This window comes from Nelusetta ayraudi, unplaced genomic scaffold (assembly GCF_046127955.1).
Source record: "Nelusetta ayraudi isolate G7.1 ecotype Tasmania unplaced genomic scaffold, CSIRO-AGI_Nayr_v1 ptg000011l, whole genome shotgun sequence".
NCBI lineage: Eukaryota > Metazoa > Chordata > Actinopteri > Tetraodontiformes > Monacanthidae > Nelusetta > Nelusetta ayraudi.
In genome coordinates, this window is record NW_027466061.1 from 730,538 (window position 1) to 756,255 (window position 25,718).

At 49.3% G+C, this 25,718-nt stretch overlaps 1 protein-coding gene across 1 annotated transcript in view; it reads left to right on the forward strand.

The window, feature by feature from the left end:
- Nucleotides 1-23,937, forward strand: part of LOC142884341 (discs large homolog 1-like protein) — a 30,450-nt gene extending 6,513 nt beyond the window's left edge. The window contains 22 exon segments of the mRNA XM_076019869.1: nucleotides 3,489-3,653; nucleotides 5,933-6,076; nucleotides 11,316-11,369; nucleotides 11,600-11,650; nucleotides 11,825-11,949; nucleotides 12,444-12,613; nucleotides 12,697-12,833; nucleotides 12,921-13,065; nucleotides 14,022-14,148; nucleotides 14,908-15,064; nucleotides 15,164-15,266; nucleotides 15,858-15,972; nucleotides 16,082-16,258; nucleotides 16,757-16,823; nucleotides 18,390-18,489; nucleotides 20,488-20,529; nucleotides 20,730-20,780; nucleotides 20,861-20,962; nucleotides 21,046-21,218; nucleotides 21,961-22,070; nucleotides 22,500-22,591; nucleotides 22,700-23,937. Of these exon segments, the coding sequence (XP_075875984.1) occupies nucleotides 3,489-3,653; nucleotides 5,933-6,076; nucleotides 11,316-11,369; nucleotides 11,600-11,650; nucleotides 11,825-11,949; nucleotides 12,444-12,613; nucleotides 12,697-12,833; nucleotides 12,921-13,065; nucleotides 14,022-14,148; nucleotides 14,908-15,064; nucleotides 15,164-15,266; nucleotides 15,858-15,972; nucleotides 16,082-16,258; nucleotides 16,757-16,823; nucleotides 18,390-18,489; nucleotides 20,488-20,529; nucleotides 20,730-20,780; nucleotides 20,861-20,962; nucleotides 21,046-21,218; nucleotides 21,961-22,070; nucleotides 22,500-22,591; nucleotides 22,700-22,806 (2,514 nt within the window). The 3' untranslated portion in view covers nucleotides 22,807-23,937.
- The last annotated feature ends 1,781 nt before the right edge of the window (nucleotides 23,938-25,718 follow it).

Below are 25,718 nucleotides of genomic sequence, written 5' to 3' on the forward strand. Positions count from 1 at the left end.
TTTATAAGGCAGTCTTTACGGAAGTAAAGAAGTAGTATTTACGGAAGCTGCCTGACAGTGGCCAAAATACGGAACACACTGTCAGGCGGGCTTCCTTAAATACCATGCTTCCTGAAAGATTTTATGCACTTGTCTTTTAATTGTGAAAGTTCTTTTGGAACAGAAGCGGCCGTGATTTAGCGATTTATATATAAAAGTTGATTGATTGATTGGGAAACAACAGTCGTTCTGTAAAAAAAAAATGTTACCACGTGCGTGCCACAATGAAAAGTGATGCAGCACGTTTGGGGGGTTGCGTAGTGTGAGTGAAGGCCAGCGGCAGAGTGAGGAAGTAGAGGAAATGCAGCCTTAAAGCTCGTCCAGTTTTGTTTGAGAGTGATTATTATGTAATTTTTTGTAAACATCGACATCAGCGTTTCTGTAGGATTGAAAGGTCATGAAGGGCTGTTCAAGTGAACGGGTTGAACTTAAACCTGAGAGATGTGAGATTATAGTAAAACAGAGGGTCTATTTGTTGGTCTGTTTTAAATTTAGAACAATACAGTTTTTCATTTAGATGCCTTATGCCTGGAAAAGATCATTACAAAAAAATGGCCAAATCTTTTCATTTTTTGTGAGTTCATATAAACGTATATGACTGCGTTCATACGGGACTGAATCGAATCTAAATCACCTCGTGATAGATTTTTGTAATATCGGCAAACATTGCATAGTCTTCCAAACAAATCGACGTAATATCATATTGCGATGGAGCTGGTGATTTACATCCTAGTGTTGGCTCAGCGGACGCTGCGAGTGTTGGTGGACGCTGCGCTGTTGCTGCCCCCTGCTGGTCAGACCGGAGCAACGCACAGCAAGCGACTACCAGATTTGTCCAGCAGGCGGAGCCATGGCAAAGAGGACTCTGGAGACGGAGCTCTGACACACACAAACGCGCGCACACACACACACACACACACCGAGGTCTCCTCCTCCTGCATCACTCCCAGAGGACACACCCCCGTGTTCCTTATGAGTCATGTGACCAGTCTCTCTCTCCCGCCCCCTCTCCATAGAGAAGCATCACACCCCCACAGTGACACAGAGAGAGAGAGACAGAGAGAGAGAGAGAGAGGGAGAGAGAGGGAGAGAGAGAGAGACTCTCTCTTGCTCAGCTCTTCCTCGCTCTGGCAGCTGAGCGAGCGAGTGAGGAGGAGGAGGAAGAGGAGTGACAGAGAGCCTGAGAGGAGCTGAGCGGGGAGACGACAGTAGCTCAGGGAGCAGCGGACTGGTGGGGGGGGGGCTCTCCCCAAACGAGACGTTTCCTCCCGGCTGCCATGGAGCGGAGCGAGGAATGAGGGCGGATGGTGAGAGCGGGCAGCAGCAGCAGCAGCAGCAGCAGCAGCGGTGGAGGAGCAGGAGGAGGAGATGGGGAGGCTGGCAGTGGCGGGCAGCGCGGGAGGAGCCGGCGGCGCTCGGGCAGCAGCGGCAGCAGCGTGCGGCCGGCGGGGAGGTGCCCTGGCGCGCACAAGGCTCGCTGCTTCTCGCCGCTCCTGTGCCACTGCAAGCTGGCGTGCACCAACAGCACCGTGTCCCTCATGTTCGGCTGCAAGGTGAGGAGCTGCTTCATCACACCTGCACCGCTGCCACTGGCCGCCCACTGCTCGGCCACTTCTGGTCAGCTGACTCCCCCGCGTTCAGCCCGGCGGCCTCAACCGAACGTCTACTCTTTTTTAAATCTTGCGTGCTGACGCTGATCCAAACCCAAAATCCCATTCTTAATCTGAGCCCATATTTGCATGTTGTGGTCCGAGAGCACAGTTGGAATGTCGTGGGTTGTGGAATGAGAAACTTTGGTCACCTGCTTTGGAGAATAATCTGGTTGTGGTTCTGGTTCATGAAAAACAATGTCATCGCCTCTGTAATTCAGTCCGTTTCCGTTCTGCAATGGCAGCTCACTGTCCAGTCCTGTTTTCCCCCGTGGGTTTGAGGAGGCAGTGAAGGCACCGGAGCCAGAATTAGAACCCGGTCAGCACCAGTTGGATGAAGGAGAAAACTCCCTCGACACAATTGGCTGATTGACCCGTGTGTCATCCCCCAATCATGTGTGTGCAACATGTGTGGGGGACCCCCCCAAAACCTCCCTTCCCCAAATCAATACAGGAAATGGACCCAATTCATCAATACGCCCAGCTGGGCTGAGTTCTGGACTGGGCATAGAGAGGGAGGAGGGGGTGACCTTTGACCTTTTAGACGATCAGGATGTAGCCCCCACCACTACCACACACACACACACACACAGATTCCTGATCGCCCTGATCCGGTTCTATCGATCTCCTTGCCTAACGTGTCACTGTGATGTCACGGAGGGTCGCCGTCACACTGATGCGCAGCTGGCTTCCGTGCAGCAGCGCTGAACAGTCAGGTCACATGATTGGCACTGTGGTCCAATAGGAAGCAGGGAAAAAAAAGAGGGAGGCAGAGCAGATTGTTGTGGGACGTTGTTCTCTTCGTCCCTGAATCATCTCCACCTCCTCCTCGTCATCCTCCTCCTCCTCATCAGTGCTGCTCCTATTTATAGAAGCGCTTGGCAGCAGGAGGCCGCGTCCTCCTCATCCTCCTTCTCCTCCTCCTTCTCTTTCGCCTCCTCTTCCTCATTTTACTCTCTTTTCTATGGCTCATCCTGCATCTCCTCATCTTCACCCTCCTTTATTTTCCTCATTGTCTTCCTCCTCATCATTCTCCTCCTCCTGCTCCTCCTACTCATCCTCCTACTCATCCTCCTCCTGCTGCGTCTCTTCATTTCCTCATCCTCTTCATCCTCCTCCTCTCCCTCCTCTTCCTCCTGCTTCAGGAGGAAGTCATGTTGCGGCTGTTGTCTCCAGTCCATCACTGGAGCTGCGTTCACCGCCTCCACAGCGCCCTCTGCAGGCTTGGCTCTGGTTCCTGGAGCAGCCGTGTGAATGTCTGTGAGAAGGTTCTCACTTGTTCCCGCTGGCTCGAGCTTCCTCACAGATTGACGTTTCAGAGGCTTCTCAGGGACCAATCAGAACGCTCAGTTGGTTTGTCTGTGCTCTGGAGCTTTTCCTTCTGGTACCTCGACCCTGGCCCACCCTGGACATGGTGTCGCTTCTAATCTGGTTCTGGTTCTGGTTCTGGTTCTGGTTCTGGCTCCGTTCTGTCTGGTTCTCAGTCTGATGTTGCACAAGGGGATCCAGCAGCACACTTTGTTTAGGTCGGAGCAATGGTCAAACTACGGCCTGAGGGCCATAAGTGGCCCATTAATCTTTTTAATCCGGTCCATCGAACTTGAACAAATGATATTAGTAGTAAGTAAGTAATAAAATAGCTGTATTTTATACATTTTCCAGTGTTTTAAGGGTCATTTCAATAAAGAGCTAAACACCTGAAACACCTGGCTTGGATGTTTCGAGGTGCAGTTGGGCGTGAGAAACAGCGCCCCCTGTCAGTGAGCACATTGAGACGGGAAACCTCTCTTACTGTTGCAGAAGTACCAGCAGCAGGACGAGGACGCCACCCCGCAGGACCACAGCTCCCCCCAGCTCACAGAGGAGGCCTTGGGGGCGGAGCTCGTCCAGGTGGCTGAGAGGAACCTGTCGCAGATCCAGAACGTGCACGGATTCGTCAGCCACGCCCACATCTCTCCCATGAAGGTGAGGCTGGTCTCACTATTCCTGCTGGTGCCTTGGCTGATCATTCAAATTGATGATTTAATCGCTCAAGTTTTATTTGTGTTGTTCGAGTTCATAAAAAACATTTCATTTCCTTGTTATCCTTGTCTTCATTTTAGCTGATATTTTGTTTATTTTTAACTAGGTATATTAACAATTAATCGATTGTCGATTAATTTTCAATTAAGAATTTAATCGGTAAGGTCAATCAACTAACAATTAATGAACTAATAGATAATTTGCATCCCTTTTTTTTAACCAATTGATATGCAAGACCCGCCAGGATTCTATAAACTGAGGTAGTCGCAGCCTCTGGGGGATTATTAAAACAAAAATGAAATGGGCTCTCAGTCCTAGCTAGTAAACAATCACAACAAAAAATTCAAATAAACCCATTATGAAAAGAAATGTGAAGAAGACCTTTTAAATATCAATATAAATCAAAATAACTATTGATACTGCATAGTCCAGGTTGTGTTTGAGCGGGACCATGTTCAAAAAAACGTCACAATAAAATGTTGCGTCTTTGAGCTCCTTTTATCTGTCGACTGAGTCTCTCTGTTGTAAAGCTGTGGAATTTCTGCCAAAGGTTTGCGGTGTCTCTGTGAGAGCTCCCTGTGCAAACCAACACCGTCTCTCGCTCCACCGTTTGGATTTACTCTGTCGCCTCAGTGAGTGTTGGCTGTCGGGATGAAGGCCCCTTTTGCATCTCAAGCTGCAGGTTTTTTTCTTGCCGGGTGGGAAATTTGGATCGGATGGCTTTTATACAGTGCACATGCAAGTTGATTGTATTGGCTTTACTTTGTTGACGCTACTTTCGACCAAAAACCGGTTCTGATTCTGACTCGTAATGCAATAACCCCACCTTCTCTTTAGACTGATGTACTTGCTAATGCTAACAAGCGACCGGATAGATGCCAGATTACGATCACCTTCAGATTGGATCTCTTCTGTATTTCACCCTCCCACAACATTGTCATCTCCTTTATATTTGTCGACTGATGTCAATTTATATTTGTCATCGTCCTGGTCGTCATAGTTGACATTTTATTTAATTTATACCGAGACCAGCCGGACGGCGACTGTGTCCTGGTGTGACTCAGACTGTCTGCCAGTTGATTGTCATCACTGTTCACTCACTTGTTCAAGAGCAGAAACCTCTTCAAATGCTCCTTTTCCACAAGAAACCTGGAGGTGCAGTTCTTCACTCTACTCACAGTTTCTAACATCTGAAATAAATTGTAAGGAATTCAAGTGTACAATCTGTTTCTATTGAGTTGATGTCTGTGAGAAGAAGTCCGTAAACATGAAAACACTGTTGTTTCATTTTTGTCATCATTTCAACCTTTCAGTGGTTGTAATGCAGCTTGATGTTATGTTTGTGCTGCTACCTGAGCAGAGCTCCCTCATCTGAAATTGCAGCCAGTGAGGCCTAAACTACCTTAAGTTGTACAGCTTAATGCACAGTGTTGCATTGGCTGTTCATCAGTATTAGTAAACGTATTGCAGTGATGAGGTCAGACGTCATTCTATTATTAAACTAATGTCGTATAAATTCTGGCACACTTATTAAATTTGGAAGGAGCTGCAACTTCATTTATATTTTGAGGTAGGGGCTTGAAAATCCACTGATTGGATATCGAGGCTTCTTGCATCATTCATTCAGTCATTCATTCATTCAACACCTTAATGCCCTGCGACTATGTCGCCATTCTTTGATTGGCTTCCCCGTTCGGTCCGCTGGTTGCTCTGTTTGCACTGATGTGTGAACTGAGAGTTCTCTTGTTTGACCGGGTGCTTCCACGTATGTCAAACAAATAGAACTCTGGCTCTTTGGTTCGGCCCAAACAGTGTCAATGTGAAAGCGCCCTTAGTGTGACTTCACCCTGCTGCCTCCAGGCAGTGCTAGAGCTCCACTCCTGAAGACCACACCTAAGCGTCGTGGAGTCGTGCCTATATGTGTGTTTGTGAGAGATGTTGTTCTGCTGCCATCATGAGGTTGCAATACTGCTCATTGTCCAGCAGAGGGTGGCTGAGGAGACACCACCCTGGTCCTGTGCTCCATCTCCACTTCCTGTCCCTCCTGCAGTGTGTGGTCACATGATGTACCCCTCACCACCACCACCTCCTCCTCCTCTCAGCTCACGTTCCTCCTCCCTCCTGGACCGTCTGCTCCACCTCCTCCCGCCCCTCCCTCCCTCCACCTCCTGACACACCCCCTCTATCTCTCGCCTCCTCCCCCACCTCCTCCTCACCTGTAGGTGGCGTCCCTGGAGTGCGTCTTTGACGGATCTTTGGGACAGCACCTCCCGGAGCGCCCCTCCCCCACACCCTCCACCCTGTACCCCCACGGCGAGGAGAGTCCCCTCCCCTCCTGCTCCTCCAACCCTTACCCTCTGCTCCAGGTAACTCCTCCTCCAGCCAATCAGGAGCCGGCTGCTGGTTGTGCTAGCTGCTCCGAGTGGACTGACACTTTAGCGGGCGGGGCCCTGGGGGGGTCACATGACGTGCGTGTGTGCGTGCGTGTGTGCGCGTGTGTGTGTGTGTGTGTGTGTGTTGTGCTGAGTTGAGTGCTTTGGTCTTATCTTCTATTCTATCGGCAGATTGTTCATCGAGCTAGGCTCTTGCCTTCCAAAGCATGGCCAATTACAGCCCACGTGGACAGCAGCCTTGAATTATTTCCTATTCTTTGTATGGATATCCGTTTTGTGAATGGCTGGTTGGTGTATCTGTTTTTCACTCTGTCCTGTCTGCCACCCTGGCTTTCTCTCGTTCTCTGTCTCTCCTCTATTATTGTATTTCACCCCAACTACTCATAGGCAGATGATGGCCCTCTGGAGTCTGGTTCTGCCCTAGGTTTCTTTCCACTGGGGAGTTTTTCCCAGCCACTGTCGCATCTTGCTTGCTCCGGGGGCCCGGTTGGTTCTCTCTGATTGTATAAAGCGCTTTGAGACACCATTGGTTGTGATTTAGCGCTGTACAAATAAAAGTTTATTATTATTATTATTATTATTATCTGCTTCTGACTGTCTGCCTGGGTTTGGTGGCAGTGGAAGTTCAGAATATAGTTGTGATCGTTGGTGTCACTGTGATGACGCTTCACCTCCGACCAGATGTCGGGTCTGGTGTTGGTTTGTCGGCGGAAGACACTGATGTCCTCCTGTTCTCTTGGTTCTGGTGGACTTGATGGTTCTGTTCCTGGTCAGTTTTGCTTTTATCTACTGAACTGGCTCCACCCACTGCTCCTCCTCCTCCTCCTCTTCCTTCTTATCTTCGTCCTCCTCTCTGGTCAATGTAGGTGTTCAGACGATGTTGCGCTTGATCCAGGTCAGCTGATTGTATCATGTGACCCGGTTCTCCATCCCTCAATGTGTGAATGTTATAAATTTGAGTGACATGGGGTCGTGCGCACACACACACACACAGAGGCTCATCCGCCTGATGCTCTGACGACTGACTCAGCCAGACGGAGGGAGGAGGGGGAACTATTTTCCTTACTGCGCGCGCACACACACACACACACACACACACACACACACACGCACGCACTGGGTTGTCTGCAGTGAGTCGAAGCTTCAGACGCACTCTCGCTCTCTCTCTCGTTGTGCTGGGTGATGCTCTCTCACCCATCTCTCTCAGTCTGACGGCGGCTCTTCGGCGCCTCCTCTCTGCTCCTCCGCCGCCTCCGTCGTCGGTGTCGGGTCTCTTGAGGAAGTGGGGGAGGAGGAGGAGAAGCAAAGCCGTAGGAAGAGGAGCAGCAGCAGCAGCAGCAGCAGCATGCTGAACTCTGCGTTGTACGCCAAAAAGGTGGGCAGGCGCATCATGGGAACCCTGCGGAGAACCAAGCGGCTGCACCGGCACCTCCTGGTAGGTTCGCCCTGGCTGGCGGTGAGGGGAGGAGGTGGGCGCCGTGCGAGACAGGTGACACCTGGACGGTCGGCAGCTTCTCCATCGTGCTGATGTCACCCTCTGCCTCCTCGGCGCAACGCGTGCAGGAGCTCCATCAGCTAAGCGTTCAGGGACCGGCAGCAGACGTCAGGAACCTCTGCAGTAGAGCATGTCTTCCCTACGGTTACCTAGCAACCACACACACACACACACACACACACACACACACACACACACACACACACACACACACACACACACACACACGCAACACACACACGCAACACATACGTGCGCTGCGGTGAGAACACACACCTTTGAGACACTGCATTCTTTGTGTTTCTGATGGGGCTCAATAAAGTGTGTGTGTGTGTGTGTGTGTGTGTGTGTGTGTGTGTGTGTGTGTGTGTGTGTGTGTGTGTGTGTGTGTGTGTGTGTGTGTGTGTGTGTGTGTTTACTGGAGCGATGCGAAGGTCTGTAGCGTTGTCAGTTGTGCGCCACTCGGTGGCCGTCGCTGGTAACTGCGCCTATTGTGTCCCGTCATCGTGCCACTGACTTGGTGTTTCACACGACGGGTCACATGACATCGGAGCAGCGGCAGGCCGCCTCTGATCAACTGCCAAAATGGGTCAGCAACGTCGTGGCTGAACTGCAGCTTCGGTGGAACTTCTGCTGACCGTGTTGGAACTCTGAGTGCGTTTGAGGAACATCTGTGGAAGCTTCTGGAATCAAGTAGTAGTAATAGTAGTGTCAGACTGCAGGTCACGCTGTTTCTCCTCAGAAAAAAAACGAAAGTAGGCCGAGTTCCTCTTGGCTTTGTTGGCCACTACGGTAACGTGTGTGTCTGTTGTGTTTCACGGTGATGTGGACTCAGACCTCAGGCCTCATTCGGGGCTAAAGTGTGTAATATTTGAAGACATTGGAGAAGAGACAGCGACATCAAGTGGTTACATTCTAGATTGCAGCGTCTTTCACTCTCCCTCCCCCTACTGAGCTTGCCAGTGAGCTACAGTGGCTTCTGCAACACCAAACCTGGATACCTTGTCCACCTTCTTCTTCGTCGGTTTATTTGAAGACGTGAGCAGTCACCTTAATTATGAAACACACTGTCAGGCGGCTCGATTGTCCACACTTGGCTCCCTTAGAAATATGGTAGTGCAAGATGGCAGCTAACTAGAAGCAAGGCCCTTGCTCGATGTATATTTTTATACACAGGGTGTCCCAAAAATGTATACACACTTTAGCAACTGATAACTTAATTTTTTTTCTTTGCTGTTTAAACCCATTGGAATTATTGTTGGCAGCCAGACTAAACTTTGAAGAATGGAAATTCTGTCTAAACTGCTACTGGAAGTATGAAAATGCAGTTGAAGAGCTAAGAGAATTTAGGAGGGAGTTTCTAAAAGAACCATCAAACTCTAATTAGAGAGAAGTTTGAAGCTAATAGAACTGTTCAGAACGTCCATGAGAAGTGTTTTGGAAGACCGCGGACATCAACAAGCCTCACAAAGGAAGAATAAGTACTGGAAACATTTCACCTAAGTCCAAGAAAGTTTGTGCTAGGACAGCGGCGAGCAAGTCCACGGCACTGTCCTAGAACTTCAACTGCGTTATAATACTTCCAGTAGCATTTTAGAATGAATTTCCTTTCTTCAAAGTTTAGTCTTGCTGCTCTTTAATTCCAATGGGTTTAATCTGCAACAAAAAAAACCAATCAATTTAATGATCAGCTTTGTATACATTTTTTTGGGACACCCTGTATATACATAACAACCCTTCTAATGGTAGGAAAACCAAATTACCTGTATTGTACTATGATTATACACTTATTAATGTATTTATGGGCAGTATGTTAAGCTTTTACCTATATATATATATATATATATATATATATATATATATATATATATATATATATATATATATATATATATATATATATATATATATATATAAAAATATATAAAAATCTTAAATCAAGCCAGATATTATACATTGGACCTTTAAATAAAGTTTGTTGGCTTGTCATCTGAGCCCCTCCCCCTGCTGCCTCCCTCAGTGTCGTTGCTGACAAACGCACTGCTCTGTCCAGCGGCGGAGGGGGGGGATTCATTGATTATTCATGCCTGAAGCCCTGCCCCATCCCCCGCGAAGTGCCGTCTGCTTGCAGCCTGTTGATTGGGTGGCGGCGGAGGACGGGACACCGGGGTCTGGTGCGGCGCTGGGTTTTCCTGCGGAGCGGGCGGAGCCTCAGTGAGCAGTCGAGTGGAGGCAACGAGCCAGTCGGCAGCTCCGGGACCCCCCGCTGCCTCCCCTCCCTCCTCCTCTACTGGAAACATGAGCGCCCGGCCCCCCCGGCAGGCCCCGGCACCTGAGGCCCTGCGACCGTACCTGGCCAAGCCTCGGGGGCAGCAGCAGCAGCAGCAGCTCGACTCCCTGCAGGACGCCATCACCCACCTGCACCCGCTGCAGCGGCAGCATGCCGTGGAGCTGCACAGGCAACAGCAGCAGCAGCAGCAGCAGCAGCAGGTCCGGGCGTCTCTGTCCACGTTCACCGCCTGCACCGTGCCGGCGTCTTGCCGGGCACGCAGCCGCTTCCTCAACCTGAGGGACAGCGTGAAGAAGAGTCCCACCAAGAGCACCGCCAAGGTGGTGGGTGGCGGCCTGCGGCGGAGCCCCTGGGCCCCCACCTCCCTCGACAAGGTACCGCCACCACCTCCACTGCTGCTGCTCCAGCCTCTCTCGACCTTCCTTGTGGCCCGGTGGTAACCAGGATGTAGCCGTTTATAAGTCTGGTCACATGACGTGACCTCGGAGCTGTCCAGGTCCTGGTTCTGTGTGTGTGTGTGTGTGTGTGTGTGTGTGTGTGTGTGTGTGTGTGTGTGTGTGTGTGTGTGTGTGTGTGTGTGTGTGTGTGTGTGTCAGAGACCGTCTTCCCGTGTGCAACGGGACACCTGGATCAGCCGATTGCCAGGTTTTCATCACCTGGTAGCTTGGTTATCAGCGGATCAGCCCTGCAGAGGGCACTGTCCCGGTCGAACAGATGGATTGTGGGATGTCAGTGTCCCGCACGCGTGAGCCGGCAGATCAATGCGGTCGATGGACGGGGGCCTATTTATAGCGCCTGTCGGTTTTCCGCGAGCTGCAGTGCTTCCTGCCGGCGGCTTGGCCGCACTTTCATAAGGAGGTCACAGTGGTTGGGGTCAGAGGTCAGCGTTGTAGGAACACACCGCAGAGCCTGGTCGACGTAACGCCTGAGACTGGCATCCATGGAACATGTTCACTTATATTTGTTCATCCAGGTGTTCCGACTTGGGATTTTTCCTCGAGACTCGAGACTCAGCCAGCTGCTGCCATGGGTCACTCTGTTTGACACCCAGAGTTTTTGAAAATGGTTCAGAATAGCTGGCAAAGCAGCAAAATGTTCAAGAAAATTATTAAAAGACGCCTTGCTGAAAAGAAATGTTGCTGTTCCATTGATTGAACAACTGGAATTTTCTGTTGTTGTCTTTTTTCTTTGATGTATACAGTCTTGGTCTTGATCCCAAAATGCCTCGATCTTGGTCTTGGTAATGTCTTGGTCTTGGTTGGTTGTGGTCTTGAATACAACACTAGTTCATCCCATGTCGGCTGCCTGTTTTTTGCAACCCTCTGACCAGCCAATGACGTCTCCGCCCACTCTGGGGGGCTCTGGGGTTTTCTGCTGGCGTTGGTGGAGGGTTTCCTCTAACCTCTGATGTGCTCCTCCCTCCTCAGGCTAACCCCGCCCCCGTGGTGGTCAACACTGACACGCTGGACACGCCTCCATATGTAAGTTTTTTTTTCCCATGATTCTGTGTGTCTTGTGAATTTCAACTAGCTGTCAAGCTGTAGCTCCGCCTCTCGTTGCCTCTGGTTTCCAGTCACTGTAAATGGCACAAAGCATTTAGTGAATCAAGATGCTACTGAATAGAAAAGTCTGTTAAAGAGTGTGTGTGTGTGTGTGTGTGTGTGTGTGTGTGTGTGTGTGTGCGTGTGCGTGTGCGTGTGCGTGTGTGCAGGTGAACGGGACAGAGGCGGACTATGAGTACGAGGAGATCACTCTGGAGCGGGTAAGACCTCCGTCCACAAGGTGTCACTGATGTCAATGACTCATCAGATCCCATTCTGAGATCTGTACCTATTTCTTTTGTTGCCAGGCCAAAGCTCGGATTGGTTACATCTGGCTGACTGCCCTTTGACAGTTGGATTTGTTAATTAGCTTCTGTGTGTGTGCTGGTTTCCAGGGAAACTCGGGACTGGGCTTCAGCATCGCTGGTGGGACGGACAACCCGCACATCGGCCAGGACCCGAGCATCTTCATCACTAAAGTCATCCCTGGAGGTGCTGCGGCCCAGGATGGACGGCTGAGGTGCGTCGTAGCTCTCAGACTTGAAGCAGGGTCACTGATACATCTCAGTTCAAGGGAAACCTCATTTCTCAGTCGTTGCCTCAGTCAGTGTCTTTCGTTTTCACGATCAGCTGTTATTAAAAAATTATCAGTTTTGATAATTGATTTTTCTCTATTTGTTTTATCGATTCATTGTTGCAGCCCTAATGATGTGAATGACCCTTTTTTCATGATGAAGACGAGACGATGACAAGCTAAAATAAAACAAAAAAAAAAAAGGCTTTTGTTGATAGAAAAATTTATGAGATAAAATCTGAAATTGTGTGTTGAATAAAGTGCAGAGTTTCTCTCGAAGCCAGTGGAGGTTTAATATTGGCTCAATTAATCTAGGACAAGTTAATCCTGGTTCAGTTAATCTAGGACCAGTTCTGATCCGACTCTCCAGGGCAGCTGGGAAATGGTTCGACGCTGTCTTGGGTGCGTGAGCGACATCCTGTGGCGTTCCTCTGTTCCAGGGTCAACGACGTCATCCTGAGGGTGAACGAGGTGGACGTGCGGGACGTGACCCACAGCCGGGCGGTGGAGGCCCTGAAGGAGGCCGGCTCGCTGGTGCGGCTCTACATCCGCCGCAGGAAACCAGTGTGCGAGAAAGTGCTTGAGCTCAAGCTGGTGAAAGGACCCAAAGGTCGCGACCCCGCAGGTTCTTTGCATGTGGGTGTATGCAGAGAGGGCACCACGCACCCCTAACCGTGTCCCCTCCCGCCGCAGGTCTGGGCTTCAGCATCGCAGGCGGAGTGGGCAACCAGCACATCCCCGGCGACAACAGCATCTACGTGACCAAGATCATTGAGGGCGGAGCCGCGCACAAGGACGGCAGGCTGCAGATCGGAGACAAGCTGCTCGCTGTGAGGCCCCGCCCAATCTTGCCCACCGGGCCGGCTTCACACTGCCACATTGTAAAGGTGTGTGTGTGTGTGTGTGCGTGCGTGCAGGTGAACAGCGCCGGGCTGGAGGAGGTGAGCCACGAGCAGGCCGTCACGGCGCTGAAGAACACCACGGACGTGGTCTACCTGAAGGTGTCCAAGGCCAACAGCGTGTTCCTCAGCGACAGCCTGCCGCCGCCTGACCTCACCAACTGTGAGTGTGACCTCACCGTGCGTCTCCTCGCTCCAGGACCCTTCCTTACCTCTACCCCGGTCTCACACGACGCTCATCACGGTTACGCTGCAGCGCAGCGTTGGTCCTGCTCCACTGAGCATGTGCAGAACTCAGCCTGCGGCTAGCAGATCATGGTGATATTGCGTCTCCAGGAGAAGTTTGGTTCATTATCTGCTTTAGTATGCAGATATATACAGCATTATCCGTCAGCTTTATCAAGTCCTGGATCTATTGTAAGAACTGGACTGGGTATATGGAGGCACAGTGATTTTGTCCTAGTGGCCACTCTTGGTACTGCAGCCAAAAACCCCATGCAGCCCAAAATGCAATTTTCCAATAGACCACAATACCAAAATAAACTGTGAGTTGGAATACGGGTCACAATAAATTTTACTATTGTAGATTTTTAAGTCATGGACTTTTGATCTTTCTAAGAAATGTCTGAAGGCCAGAAAATCCCCAGAAAAAATGTTTCTTCGCACGTGACATCACGGCCCCGAAGTGCTGTGTATTGGCTTGTTCTGATTGGCTGATACGTCCTGATTCATCACGTGAGTTACAGTTACAGTGATGCTACTGCTCATTGCCAATGGGGCTGCATAATGAGGAAGTAACCCGGAAGCCAAAATCTTCTTCGGTGTGTGGGCTGGGGGAGCGACTCCATTAAAATGAGGGTGGATAACTGGATGTCGCTGATGCCCCCTGGTGGACGAAGGAGGAGGTGCCGATGGAGCTTTAGATATATCGGTGGTGAAACGACCTCCCGGGTCTCCTCGACGCCTCCTGAGCTCCTAGAGTTCCACCAACCAGCAGCTAGAACTCCTTGTGGTTGTGTGCCATGATGTCTGTCCGCCGCTTGTCCAATCAGGGCGAGCCGACAGCCGTCAGCAGGCCACGTTCTAACTTGAAACCCTGTCGCCTGGCGTCTGTTACAGCGTTCTGTCAACACGACAACCATATCAGCCCGCCCACCTTCATGGGACAGCCCCTCCCCCCGCCGGCCTCCACGGGACGCTTCTCTCCCACCCCCAAGAGCATGCTGGGAGACGACGACATCACACGGTGAGTGAGCCTTGCGATGCGACGGTTGAGGGTGGGGGAAGGTGGAGGAGTGGTGGCTCGGGGACGACTCACCCTGTCTTCACACTGAAAGCGTCGGCGGCACGTCAGCGCTTTGAAAACACGCCGTACACGATTGCAAGATGCGCAACAACCCAGGTAGTTTCACGTGTATTGAAAGAAAACAACAGTGAAACAAAACTCTATTGCCCGTCCAAACTGTGTCTCACTGTGTGTAAAAAAAAAAACCCCAATAACCCCATATAAATAATAATAATAACAAACTGAACTGCTGGTGTCATGCAAATTTCAGATATTTAAAGTTTAGCTGCATTTTGTTCATTATAGTTTTAGATTTAAAGTGAAATCTGCTTTATTGACAGCTGAAGCCAATTTCACAATAAAATACAGCACATATAAAAACCAAATACAGCACATTGAAAATTATGATGAAAATCAACCGGATCCACTGTGTTTTCTGATCATTGACTTCCTGCCTGAATGATGATACTAGATAGAGACTAGATATATACATAGATAGATACATACATAGATAGATAAAAGTAGGTAAAATTAGATAAAATAGAACAGCTGCGTATTTTTCCAAAGTGGCTTCAGTGGTTTCATGCTTCTGGGACGCTTCTGAAACACTTAAAACTGGTGGAAACACGCAGTCTTTCTTTAATGGCCTGCTGCGGAGCCACGAACGCGCCGCAGAAGCTTGCGGTGTGATTTGGGCCTAAGAGCTGTGTGGTTGTGCAGGGAGCCCAGGAAGGTGGTGCTGCACCGCGGGGCCACCGGGCTGGGTTTCAACATCGTGGGCGGCGAGGACGGAGAAGGAATCTTCATCTCCTTCATCCTGGCCGGGGGGCCGGCTGACCTCTGCGGCGAGCTGAGGAAGGGCGACCGGCTGGTGTCGGTACGCACGCGCACGTACACACACACACACACACACATGCACGGAAGGTCAGTCCACAGATGCTGCAGCAGCCGCACAGAAGCTCCGCCTGTTTTTCAGGTGAACGGCGTCGACCTCCGCAACGCCACCCACGAACAGGCGGCCGCAGCCCTGAAGAACGCCGGGCAGATGGTGACCATCGTCGCCCACTACAGGCCGGAGGGTGAGAAACACGCGTCGGCTAGACCAAACCAGAGGACGGGCCAGGACGGGTTCTACACCAGTGGTTCTCAACTGGTGGAGTCTCAGGAGCCACATTTTTTTTTTTTTTACCTTTCAATGAAGTCGCAACCCAAATTAATTCTGCAGCACTTAAATTTATTCCACAAAAATAAAAACGCTAGCCTGTCTGATAGACTGTCTATTGTGTCTAGTAAATAATCATTGAAATGATTGAATTGAATTGTTTCCTGCAAAATAAACGCCCAACATTTTCCTCTAAAAATATTTATATTACAAAGCCAAAGTGACCCAAATAAAACTGCTGCGTGACCCACTTTTTGGGTCACGACCCACCAGTTGAGAAACGCTGTTCTAGAACCTCTGAGGAGAAGTTTAGGCTCAAGACTGAATCAGAAGAAAATGGTTCCGCTGTGCAGGGTTGCTGTAATTCTCTCTCTCTCTGTGTGTGTGTGTGTGTGTGTGTGTGTGTGTGTGTGTGTGTGTGTGTGTGTGTGTGTGTGTGTGTGTGTGTGTGTGTGTGTGTGTGTGTGTGTGTGTGTGTGTGTGTGTGTGTGTGTGTGTGTGTGTGCAGAGTACAGCCGCTTCGAGGCGAAGATCCACGACCTGAGAGAGCAGATGATGAACAGCAGCATCAGTTCTGGTTCTGGCTCCCTGAAGACGAGTCAGAAGCGCTCGTTGTACGTCAGGTGAGGTGTCGGCAGGCAGCAGCCCGGGACTGATTTCACACTGCAGTTCAGACACGCTCCAGGAGGGTTCAGCGATCGACCGCGTTGACACTGCCCCCCACCCTACCAGGGCGCTGTTTGACTATGAGCGCTCCAGGGACTCCGGCCTCCCCAGCCAGGGACTCAACTTCCGCTTCGGGGACATCCTGCACGTGGTGAACGCCTCCGACGACGAGTGGTGGCAGGCCAGACAGCTGACGGCACAGGGGGAGGTGGAGGAGGTGGGCGTGATCCCCAGCAAGAGGAGGTCTGGCACGCACTTGCACACACACACACACACACACACACACACACACACACACACACACACACACGCACGCACACGCAGTCTCTCTCACACACACACGCACTAACTCATACACACACACTCAAAAACTCTCACACGCACGCACACACATGCACTCGCACGCACGTGCACACACACACACACACACACACACACTCACACACTCTCACACACTCTCACACACTCACACACACTCTCACACACTCACACTTTCACTCACACACACACACTCTTACACAATCACACTTACACTCTCTCACTCACTCACTCACACACACACACACACACACACACACACACACACACACACACACACACTCACACACACTCACTCTCTCACACACACACACACACACACACTCACACTCTGATACGCCTGTGTTAGATGCCGTTAGCAGTCCTGCTTCAGCTGACTGCTGACACTCTGAACTCATGTCTTCCTCCTCTGTTCCTCTGAAGGGTGGAGAAAAAAGAGCGAGCCAGATTAAAAACGGTCAAGTTCAATCCCAAATCCCGGGAACGAGGGGTGAGTGCTGCTCCATGACGCCAACAGTCCCACGATGCCTTGCTGTCGCAGCTCTTTCACTGAGGATTTCTCTTGAAGCTTGTACTGGTCCCATTTGGCTCCTCGCTGCTGCCACCTTGCTGTCAGTATCACAGTCAACCCTACCTACGTTTGACCCGGGGTGTATCCAAGACATGCTAGCGCGAGCATGTGTGCCGACATTTTGCCACTTATTTCCACTCCATTGTCTTGCTGCCGCCAGCTAACGATGCGTACATGAAGGGTTTGTTGTCAGACATTTTAATTAAAATCACTGTCAACTTTTAGTCAATCAATTTTAACTTTGTGAACTCCAGACAGACCAAAAATATCTCCAAAGAAAATCTTCCTAGTGGCAGAACCAGTAAACAGCATCAATAGCTTCATCCAGCAAAGCTATGGTCAAACCAGAACTTTCCAGTGGTCAAACTGGCTTCCATTCTTTGCTTCCAGTTATGAGGCTATGCCAGGGGTGGGCAAACTTTTTGACGAGTCGGCCACAGTGGGTTGTAAAACTTGACAGAGGGGGCAGGAGCAGGAGCGGATGGATGGAGTGTTTTGGTGACCTACCTCATAGGAGAAGAAAAGTAGAAAACGTGCTTTAATATCAATTGAAAATGAACATAAGCATAACAACATAAGAAGCCTTTGAAGCCTTTATTTGACTCTTTATTGAAATGACTCTTAAAACACTGAAAAATGGATGAAATACAGCCATTTATGACTTACTTACATCAATATAATTTCTTCAAGTTGGGCGGGCTGGATTAAAAATCTCAACAGGCCGCATATGGCCCCACAGCCGGGCTGTGCTAACAGAGTTCCTCCAGTGAAAAAAAGATGCTTCTTCGAATTTTCCCATCTCAGGGAATATACGGGACTGTTGGCTTTTTTGCTAAACGTGCATGTCTCTGTGTTTGGGAAGACAACTTTGCTTACTAATATTATAATAACTGACTCCAGCAGCTAACTAGCATGTCGTCGTCGTCATTGATGTTCTTGCTGTTGTCGATGATACGGACAGTCAAACCACAGCGCCGCCCCCCGCCTCTACTCAACCGCGCGTCGCAATAACTCTCGTTGCCCCGCCCCGCCCCCGCCCCTGGCCCACTTCCGCCCTCTAACACCTCTAGCTGCATGAGCAACCCCCACCCCCTCACCCCCCACAGAAACACACAATTGGTGCTGCTGCTGCTCACCACCCCTCCCCTGCAGTCCAGCTGGATAACAGCATGTGCCCCCCCTGCGACCTCAGCAGGCTCCGCCCCCCTGCATCAACATCAAATACGGTTTCATCACGTGAACATGAAGAGATGCCACCGGCCAACAGGTTTCTGGCGGTTAGGACGCCACCCGGTGGATCTCCTGCAGCGGTGCCCTGGACTCCAGTGAGTCCAGGGTCGCAAACGCACCTCCTCTGGCTGTGTGTGTTGGGCGGCACCAAAATAACCCGGGCCCAGTTCTGGTTCTGGTGGCCTCGCTCAGAGTGTGTCCTCCACTTGGTGCTGCCTCTGACCCCCCCTCCCCCACTTCACTCCTCTTCCTCAGCAGTCTCTCAATGACAAGCGTAAAAAGAACCTCTTTACCCGAAAGTTTCCCTTCTACAAGAGTCGAGAGGCGAGCGAGCAGGAGACCAGCGACGTGGAGCGTAAGTACCGCCGCCGCGGGGAGGCGGGCGGGGCTGCTGCTGGTCTGTCCGTCCGTCCGTCCGTCCGTCAGTCCGTCCGACAGACAGGCAGGCTGCTTGGTCAGCGACAGAAAGAGAAGTCAGCTGGTGGTTGGCCCACATCTGGTTCAGAGTCCCCATCAGACCCCCCCCTCCCCATCCTCCCCATGTGGAGCCAAACTAACCGTCCGCCAGCGGTGCGGCATCGCCGACCCCTCTGCTCTCTGTCTGTCGCTGGCGCTCAGTAACGTTGTTTCCTCTGGTTGTTTTCTCCTGTTCTCTCGGCTGTGCTGACGTCAGGACAACAGTGACGACACGCTGTCCAAACACCACAGTAAGTCCCGTCTTGCCCAGACCCCCACCAGCCTCTGGTCTCCAACAGCGCCACCTTCAGCCTTTAGAACCGAAAACTGATCATAGAAGATCTCTGGTCCTGCTTCCTTGGTCTTGGTCTTGGTCATTTGGTCCTGGTCCTTTGGTCCTTTGTTCCTGGTCCCATGATCCTGGTCCCTTGGTCCTGGTCTCCTGGTCCTTCGGTCCTGGCTCTGTGCCTTGGTACTGAACCTGATCTCATGGTCCTGAACCTGGTCTGATGGTCCTGGCCCTTTAGTCCTGGTCCTTTGGTTCTGGTCCCTTTTTTCCTGGATCTGGTGCATGGTACTAGACCTGGTCTCTTGATCCTGGTTCTGGTCTCTTGATCCTGGCCCCGTTCCAGATCCTGATCCTGATCTAGATTTAGGTCCTGATCTAGGTTTTGGTCCAGGTACTAGCCCTGACTCTGGTCCAGGTCCTGGTCCCTTGGTCTTGGACCTGGTCCATTTGTTCTGGTCAAGGTCAAGGCTTTGGCCCTTTTCTCTTAAAATAACAATCCAAAGAAGTTACTCTACTAGAGATTCATAACAGTCACACAGTAATGTCAAAATAAAGCAGAGGAGCACACGATGCTGCAGTGCGATGCATGATCATTTAAACAAAAAGAAAAAAAGTATAAAGATAAGAAAAGACATAGTATAACAAGTGACAGCAGTGATTAGAGTGACAGTGACTTCAAAACCTGCTGCTGGTTCCCATAAACTACAAGCAGGTTCAAACAAGCCTGATGCAGCAGCTAATAAAGTCTCTAGAAATAAAAGTCTTTGAACACGCTGAAGAGAGCTTCTGCTGGAGACACAACCTGACATCCCCCTCTACCTCCTCTTCCTCTCCTTCTCCTTCCCCTCCTCTTCCCTCTCCTCGCCCGGACCCACCGACTGGACGTCTGATAGGGCGTCAGCAGCGGCGTGTCCGACCATCGCTGTGTTTCACCTTCATCATCCTTTTTTGACATTTTGTGATATTTTAGTTCTTCATCTCGTATTTCCTTCTTTGATTGGATTAGGGTGTGATCACATGTTCTTCTTTTCCACAGCTGATTTTATCATAATTTTTCTTGTACTGATCCCTGTCTGATTAGGGCAAAGGTGTCAAACTGACCCGCGGGCCAAATTTGGTATTATACAGCACAATGATACTGCAAATCCCAAAATGCTCTTCTGCTGGTATTTTGGCACGTCAATCAAGACAGGACGTTCATATGATTTTTACTGACATTTTATTTATTTTGATGCGTTTTTTAATTTGAAATTCAATGTTGCATGTGTGAAATAAAAAGTTATTTATTGTATAGCGTTAAGCTTTGCATGTTCCATATTCAGGTTGAAGCAAAACTTGTTCATATGGGTTCATATAAAAAGGTTCACTGTTCTATCTGGAGGAAGATTTTTTCAATAAATATCAATGTTGTCCCGCAGCTTTGTCCAACTTTTACATTTTGACCCGCTGCAAACTGCTCTGTCTTAGTAACAAGCAGAGAACGTAGGCTGATGTTCTGGGGGGTAATCTGATTACATACTGCGGTGGCTTCGACAATCAGATTGTGTCACAAAACAAGACTTGCTAAGCATCATGGGAGGTGACGCTGTTCTCTGTTGTTGATTGCAGAACACATGACCTCCAACGCCAGCGACAGTGAAAGCAGCTGCCGTAAGTGAGCTTCCACCTGCAATCACTCACTGCCGCTGCAGTTTCTCCTCCAACCTCTGTGCTGAGCTCACACTAGCTGTGTGTGTGTGTGTGTGTGTGTGTGTGTGTGTGTGTGTGTGTGTGTGTGTGTGTGTGTGTGTGTGTGTGTGTGTGTGTGTGTGTGTGTGTGTGTGTGTGTGTGTGTGTGTGTGTGTGTGTAGGTGGTCCGGAGGAGTACGTCCTGTCTTATGAGCCGGTTGTTCAGCAGGAAGGTGAGTTTGTTCAAAAAAACTGTTCTGAGGACATGATTGGTCGAGAGCCAACGGTTGACCTCGATCACTTCCTGTTTCAGTCAACTACACACGTCCTGTCATCGTACTCGGTCCCATGAAGGATCGGATCAACGACGACCTCATCTCTGAGTTTCCTGACAAATTTGGCTCCTGCGTCCCCCGTAAGTTGCTCCCTCCTCTCCGCCCCTTCACAATAAAAGCGTCAACGCGTCAAGTTCCTGATGCGGTCGCCTTGCCCTCTCAGACACGACGCGGCCCAAGAGGGACTACGAGGTGGACGGCAGAGACTATCACTTTGTGGTGTCCCGGGAGCAGATGGAGCGGGACATCCAGGACCACCGCTTCATCGAGGCGGGACAGTACAACAACCACCTATACGGAACCAGCGTCCAGTCGGTGAGGGAGGTGGCTGAGAAGGTACGTTGGTCACGGGGCAGCATGAGGTCCAGTTGAGACTAATGCTGCAACAACTAAAAATTGTCAATTCGAAGATGTAAGCGTCAACGCATCGTATTATTGTTATTGTAAATTGCTGAATGCTAAAGTCGCACTCCGGCCACTACATCACATCTGTACCTGCAGGGCATACTGAGCTCTGAGGGTGGCAGTGTCGCTCGTTGTTTTCATCTTTTAAATAAAACGGAAAAGAGGAACAGCTTCTTCTCTGAAAAGGCTCGAAAACTCAGACCCAAAGTTTCTAAAGTTTGGGAATGTTTCACAGAAACTGAAGCAGTGAAGCACGTTAGGTGCAAACTCTGTGAGTACATAATACGTGTTTTCGTATGTTCATCAGTCGGAAAATCTTGGAACAAGCTTGCTAAGAACGCTAGTTTTCTAGTCTAACTAGTCTTGCCAGCCTACTTTACGGCAGTAATTAGTGAATTGCAGTCTCTCAGTATAAACCAGCGTTTGTAGTATTGTAACACTCTTTCACTTATCAACTGTTTTATTTAGCCCATACTAATTTGATATTTAAGTTGTAAGAAATCTGTTTAAGGTATTTAACTGTGAAGAACATGTGGAGACCCGGCAGGATCAGATGTTGCTTCGACAAAAACCCATCAAAATAAAAGCATTTTCAGCAGACTATTTATCCAGCTTTCATTCCACAGCTGTCATTGCAAAACTGTGTTGTAAGTGGTGATGTCTTTGTGCTCAGGGGAAACACTGCATCCTGGACGTGTCTGGAAATGCCATCAAGAGGCTCCAGCTGGCTCAGCTGCACCCCATCGCCGTGTTCATCAAGCCTCGATCTGTGGAGAACATCATGTGAGTGTTTGTGTGGGGGCTACGCCAGGCATGCGCAAACTACGGCCCGGGGGCCATATGTGGCCCGTTAAGCTTTTTAATCCGGCCCACTGAACTTGAAGAAATTATATTAAAAGTAAGTAAGTCATAAAAATAGCTGTATTTTATCCATTTATTCAGTGTTTTAAAGCCATTTCAAAATAGATTGGGGCTTCAAAGACACATATTTTATTTCATATAAATATTGATATTTTTTCTCCTATGAGGTGGGTCACCAAAACACTCCATCCATCTGCTCCTGCTCCGGCCCCTCTGTCACATTTTACAAGCAATTGTGGCCTACCAGTCAAAATGTTTGCCCACTCTTGAGCTCCGCGTTCTCTGTGCGGGTCACAGCCTGGGTCCCAGTCCCCGTTCCGTGCCGCCGTCTCACTGTTTCTCCCCCCACAGGGAGATGAACAAGCGGCTGACAGACGAGCAGGGCAGGAAGACCTTCGACAGAGCCACCAAGCTGGAGCAGGAGTTCACGGAGCACTTCACAGGTGAGCCTGTCGTCTCTGACTCACCGACTCACCGGCTCCCTGCTCACTGATAATCCAACCCCGCCCCTTCTGTCCCTCGGCCCTGACTCGACCGCTCTGTCTCCACAGCCATCATCCAGGGCGACACCCTGGAGGAGATCTACGAGCAGGCCAAGCAGATCATCGAGGAGCAGTCGGGCTCCTTCATCTGGGTTCAGTCGAAGGAGAAGCTATGATGCTCCGTCCGCTCTTAATTTTTGAAAAGTCCTCTCGCAGACGGTGGCCTCGTCCCTCTCCCCCCTCAGAACTCCTCTCACTGCCCATCAGTCCAGTGTGGCGACGCCTGGTGACATCACGTGGTAACGCAAGAAGGCACGCGTCTTCGGCGCCGGCGAGCCGGATCTTCTCACAGCTCTCCTTGACGCTTTTCCCCTACGTCTTCGTCCAGCAGGATGAACGCCGGCGGTCCGGCGGAGGTCAAGGCGGTGCCTGCGCGCGCCGCAGGAAGTCGGACTGATAAGACAAGAGCGAAACTTTGCACGTTTGAGCATGTGGTGAATTTTCCACCGGCGTCTTCTGTGTTTCCATTGCGGCTGAATTATCTGCAGGGGTGTGGCGTGCTGCGGTGGGCGCTGTGGCCTCTTTTTAACCTTTTTATCTAACTGAACGTACACTTTCATAGTTTTCTAAAACTGATCATTGTTCCACATCATAATCTGTTTGATGACATCGCAGCATCTCTGTAGTTGTTCCACACGACGACTCACCAAAGACGAGACGACGATGAGAAACAATCGAGATTCTTCATTCTGATGTGAAGTGACTGATGACACAAACAGAAAAAAGTCAACTTGTGATTTCTTCATATTTACATTCATATCACACCCGGAAAAACTTCTTCCAAACAGGCACCACGAAATGAGTTGTTTTTCTGCTAATATGTCGACACGCTTTTTATTCTTTGGGTCAGAAGTGACAAAGACACTTCTGAAAAATCTCCACTTATTATCTCTCCACTTTTCCAGATTCCAACGTTTCAGATGTTCCACCGTCGGCATCTTTGTGGCAACGTCCACCGTGTTGCAAGTCTGAACCCTGTCAGATGTTTTGTCGCTGTGTTGTGGCAGAGATTTTGATCACGTGATTTGAGGTGCAGACAAATTGTGAAGATATTTAACTGCCTATTTTCTTATACTGAAAGTCTATATTAAACTTTATGTACGCACTACAAACGTTGCTCATCATATATGAATAGAAATCTACAGAAATTTGAATATGAATCTATTTTTTTTTTCTTCAGTCACCTTCTCCTCTTTTTTTTCTTTTTTAAACATAATAAACTCTTAACAAGAAAACTAAAAAAAGAAGAGCTTCTTTGTGTTTTCCTTCCACCAATCAGAGAGCAGCTCCACAGCTCGTGATATTTACTGCATCCTTAAATGGTTTTCATTTGTGCAACTTGTGGACTTCTGACTGTCTCGGTGACCTTTCAGAGTGGCAGGTGGTTGTGAAATTGGAAAGTATTTCTGGGTTAGGGTTAAAAGGCGTGATTGTCACCCTTCTTGATCTTTATAAAGTTCAATGATTCCTCACCCCCAGGCTTCACAGCCCAGTCGGTGAGGGTAAGCGGTTAAGGGGAAGATGATGTAATCTCAAAAAGTACTAGGGAGCCAAATGCAAACGTCATCTGCAGCTCTCTTGTCCTGACCAACTCTAGTGTCTGGATGTATTTGTTTGTTAGTTTGTTTTTCTGAATCCATCCAATTTATATTTCTTTTAGGTGTTGCTGAAGGTTCTCAGTTGTTCAGGTCATCGTTGTACTTGAAGGCAGCTGGACTGGTTTTGATATCTAGAAGACGTTTCACCCCTTGTCCCAAAGCCTTGTTCAGCTCTAAAAATTTGTTGCAGAGCCCCGCTTTTTTAACCACGAAGGTGGAGCAAAAAAAATTTGGAGGTTGGCCTAAAGGTACAAACAAATGTAGTTTGTTATGCTGATGGAGTGAAACTGGGGTTGCCAATTTTGCATTCCTGGAAAATGAACACAGAGACTGTTTGTGGTCCAGCGATATTTGGTGTTCCCCCGAAGAATTTACCAAGAAAACACATTCCTGAGTTTTGGACTCATCCTGGTGGGGGAGAACAGCTGGATCAGTTAATCACTGGGCAAATCACAAGCAGCAGCTTCTGACGCTAACCCTGTTTATTCCCTATTTTCTTCTTTTTGCTGTGCTGTGCAAAGACAGTAGGTCTGTTCCTCAAACAAGGATAAGTAAGGTCTCAGTTTTATTCATATCATCTTCACCTGAGCATCATCACTATCTGGTGGTTAGATGGTTCCAGAACATGTTCACCATCTTGTTTGCCACCCTTATATTTCCCTTATGCAAAGCTGAATAGGGGATGTTTGTCGACGGCTCTTCCCTATGATGTTGCAGCCCTGATCAAACACTTCAGCAGGGAGATTCCAAGTCCTCTCTTTCCCTCCTCTGAGATCCATGAAGCTTTGCTCCAAGCCCAGGCGTTACCTAACGAGGACACGACTTTGGCATTCCAGCTTCTGCTCTGTTTGCCAGAATCTCCTCCTGTCTACACAAGAGTCTAATTTGGAAGAATTGAAAACCAGTAGTTAAATGTTCAGAGCACATGAAAGTATTTTATGATCTGGTTCATGGTGAACCTTTTGTTGACTGCAATCATCCGATGGATGTTTTAGGTAAGAGTAAATCTAATTGTATGGTCCTACAAATTTTTTTGTCAGCTGTGTAGTCAGTTAATTAATTTCACTGCCATCTTTTGTTTTTCAAAATGTGTTTTATGTATGTATTTATTTAATTATTTTTGTTTGACGTTTGTGTGCCTTTCGCGTGTTTTGTGTGAACACAATGGCAGAAAACGGGGTGGAACAAGCTTTGAAATGCCAACCTTGTGGACAAGGGATGACATGCTCTACCTTCCAGAGCTACATCCGTCAAAGTAGGATTTAAAAAGGATTTAACGTGTTGCATTAGCAGTGCTAAAACACAATATAAGAAGAATAGCAGCAGTTACATTCGTAGTCTGTTACAAAGAAAAATGTTTCCGGCTGACTGCTGTGGATGAACTAATATCCAGAATATCTCATAGTCAGTAGCTGTCTAAGAACACCGTT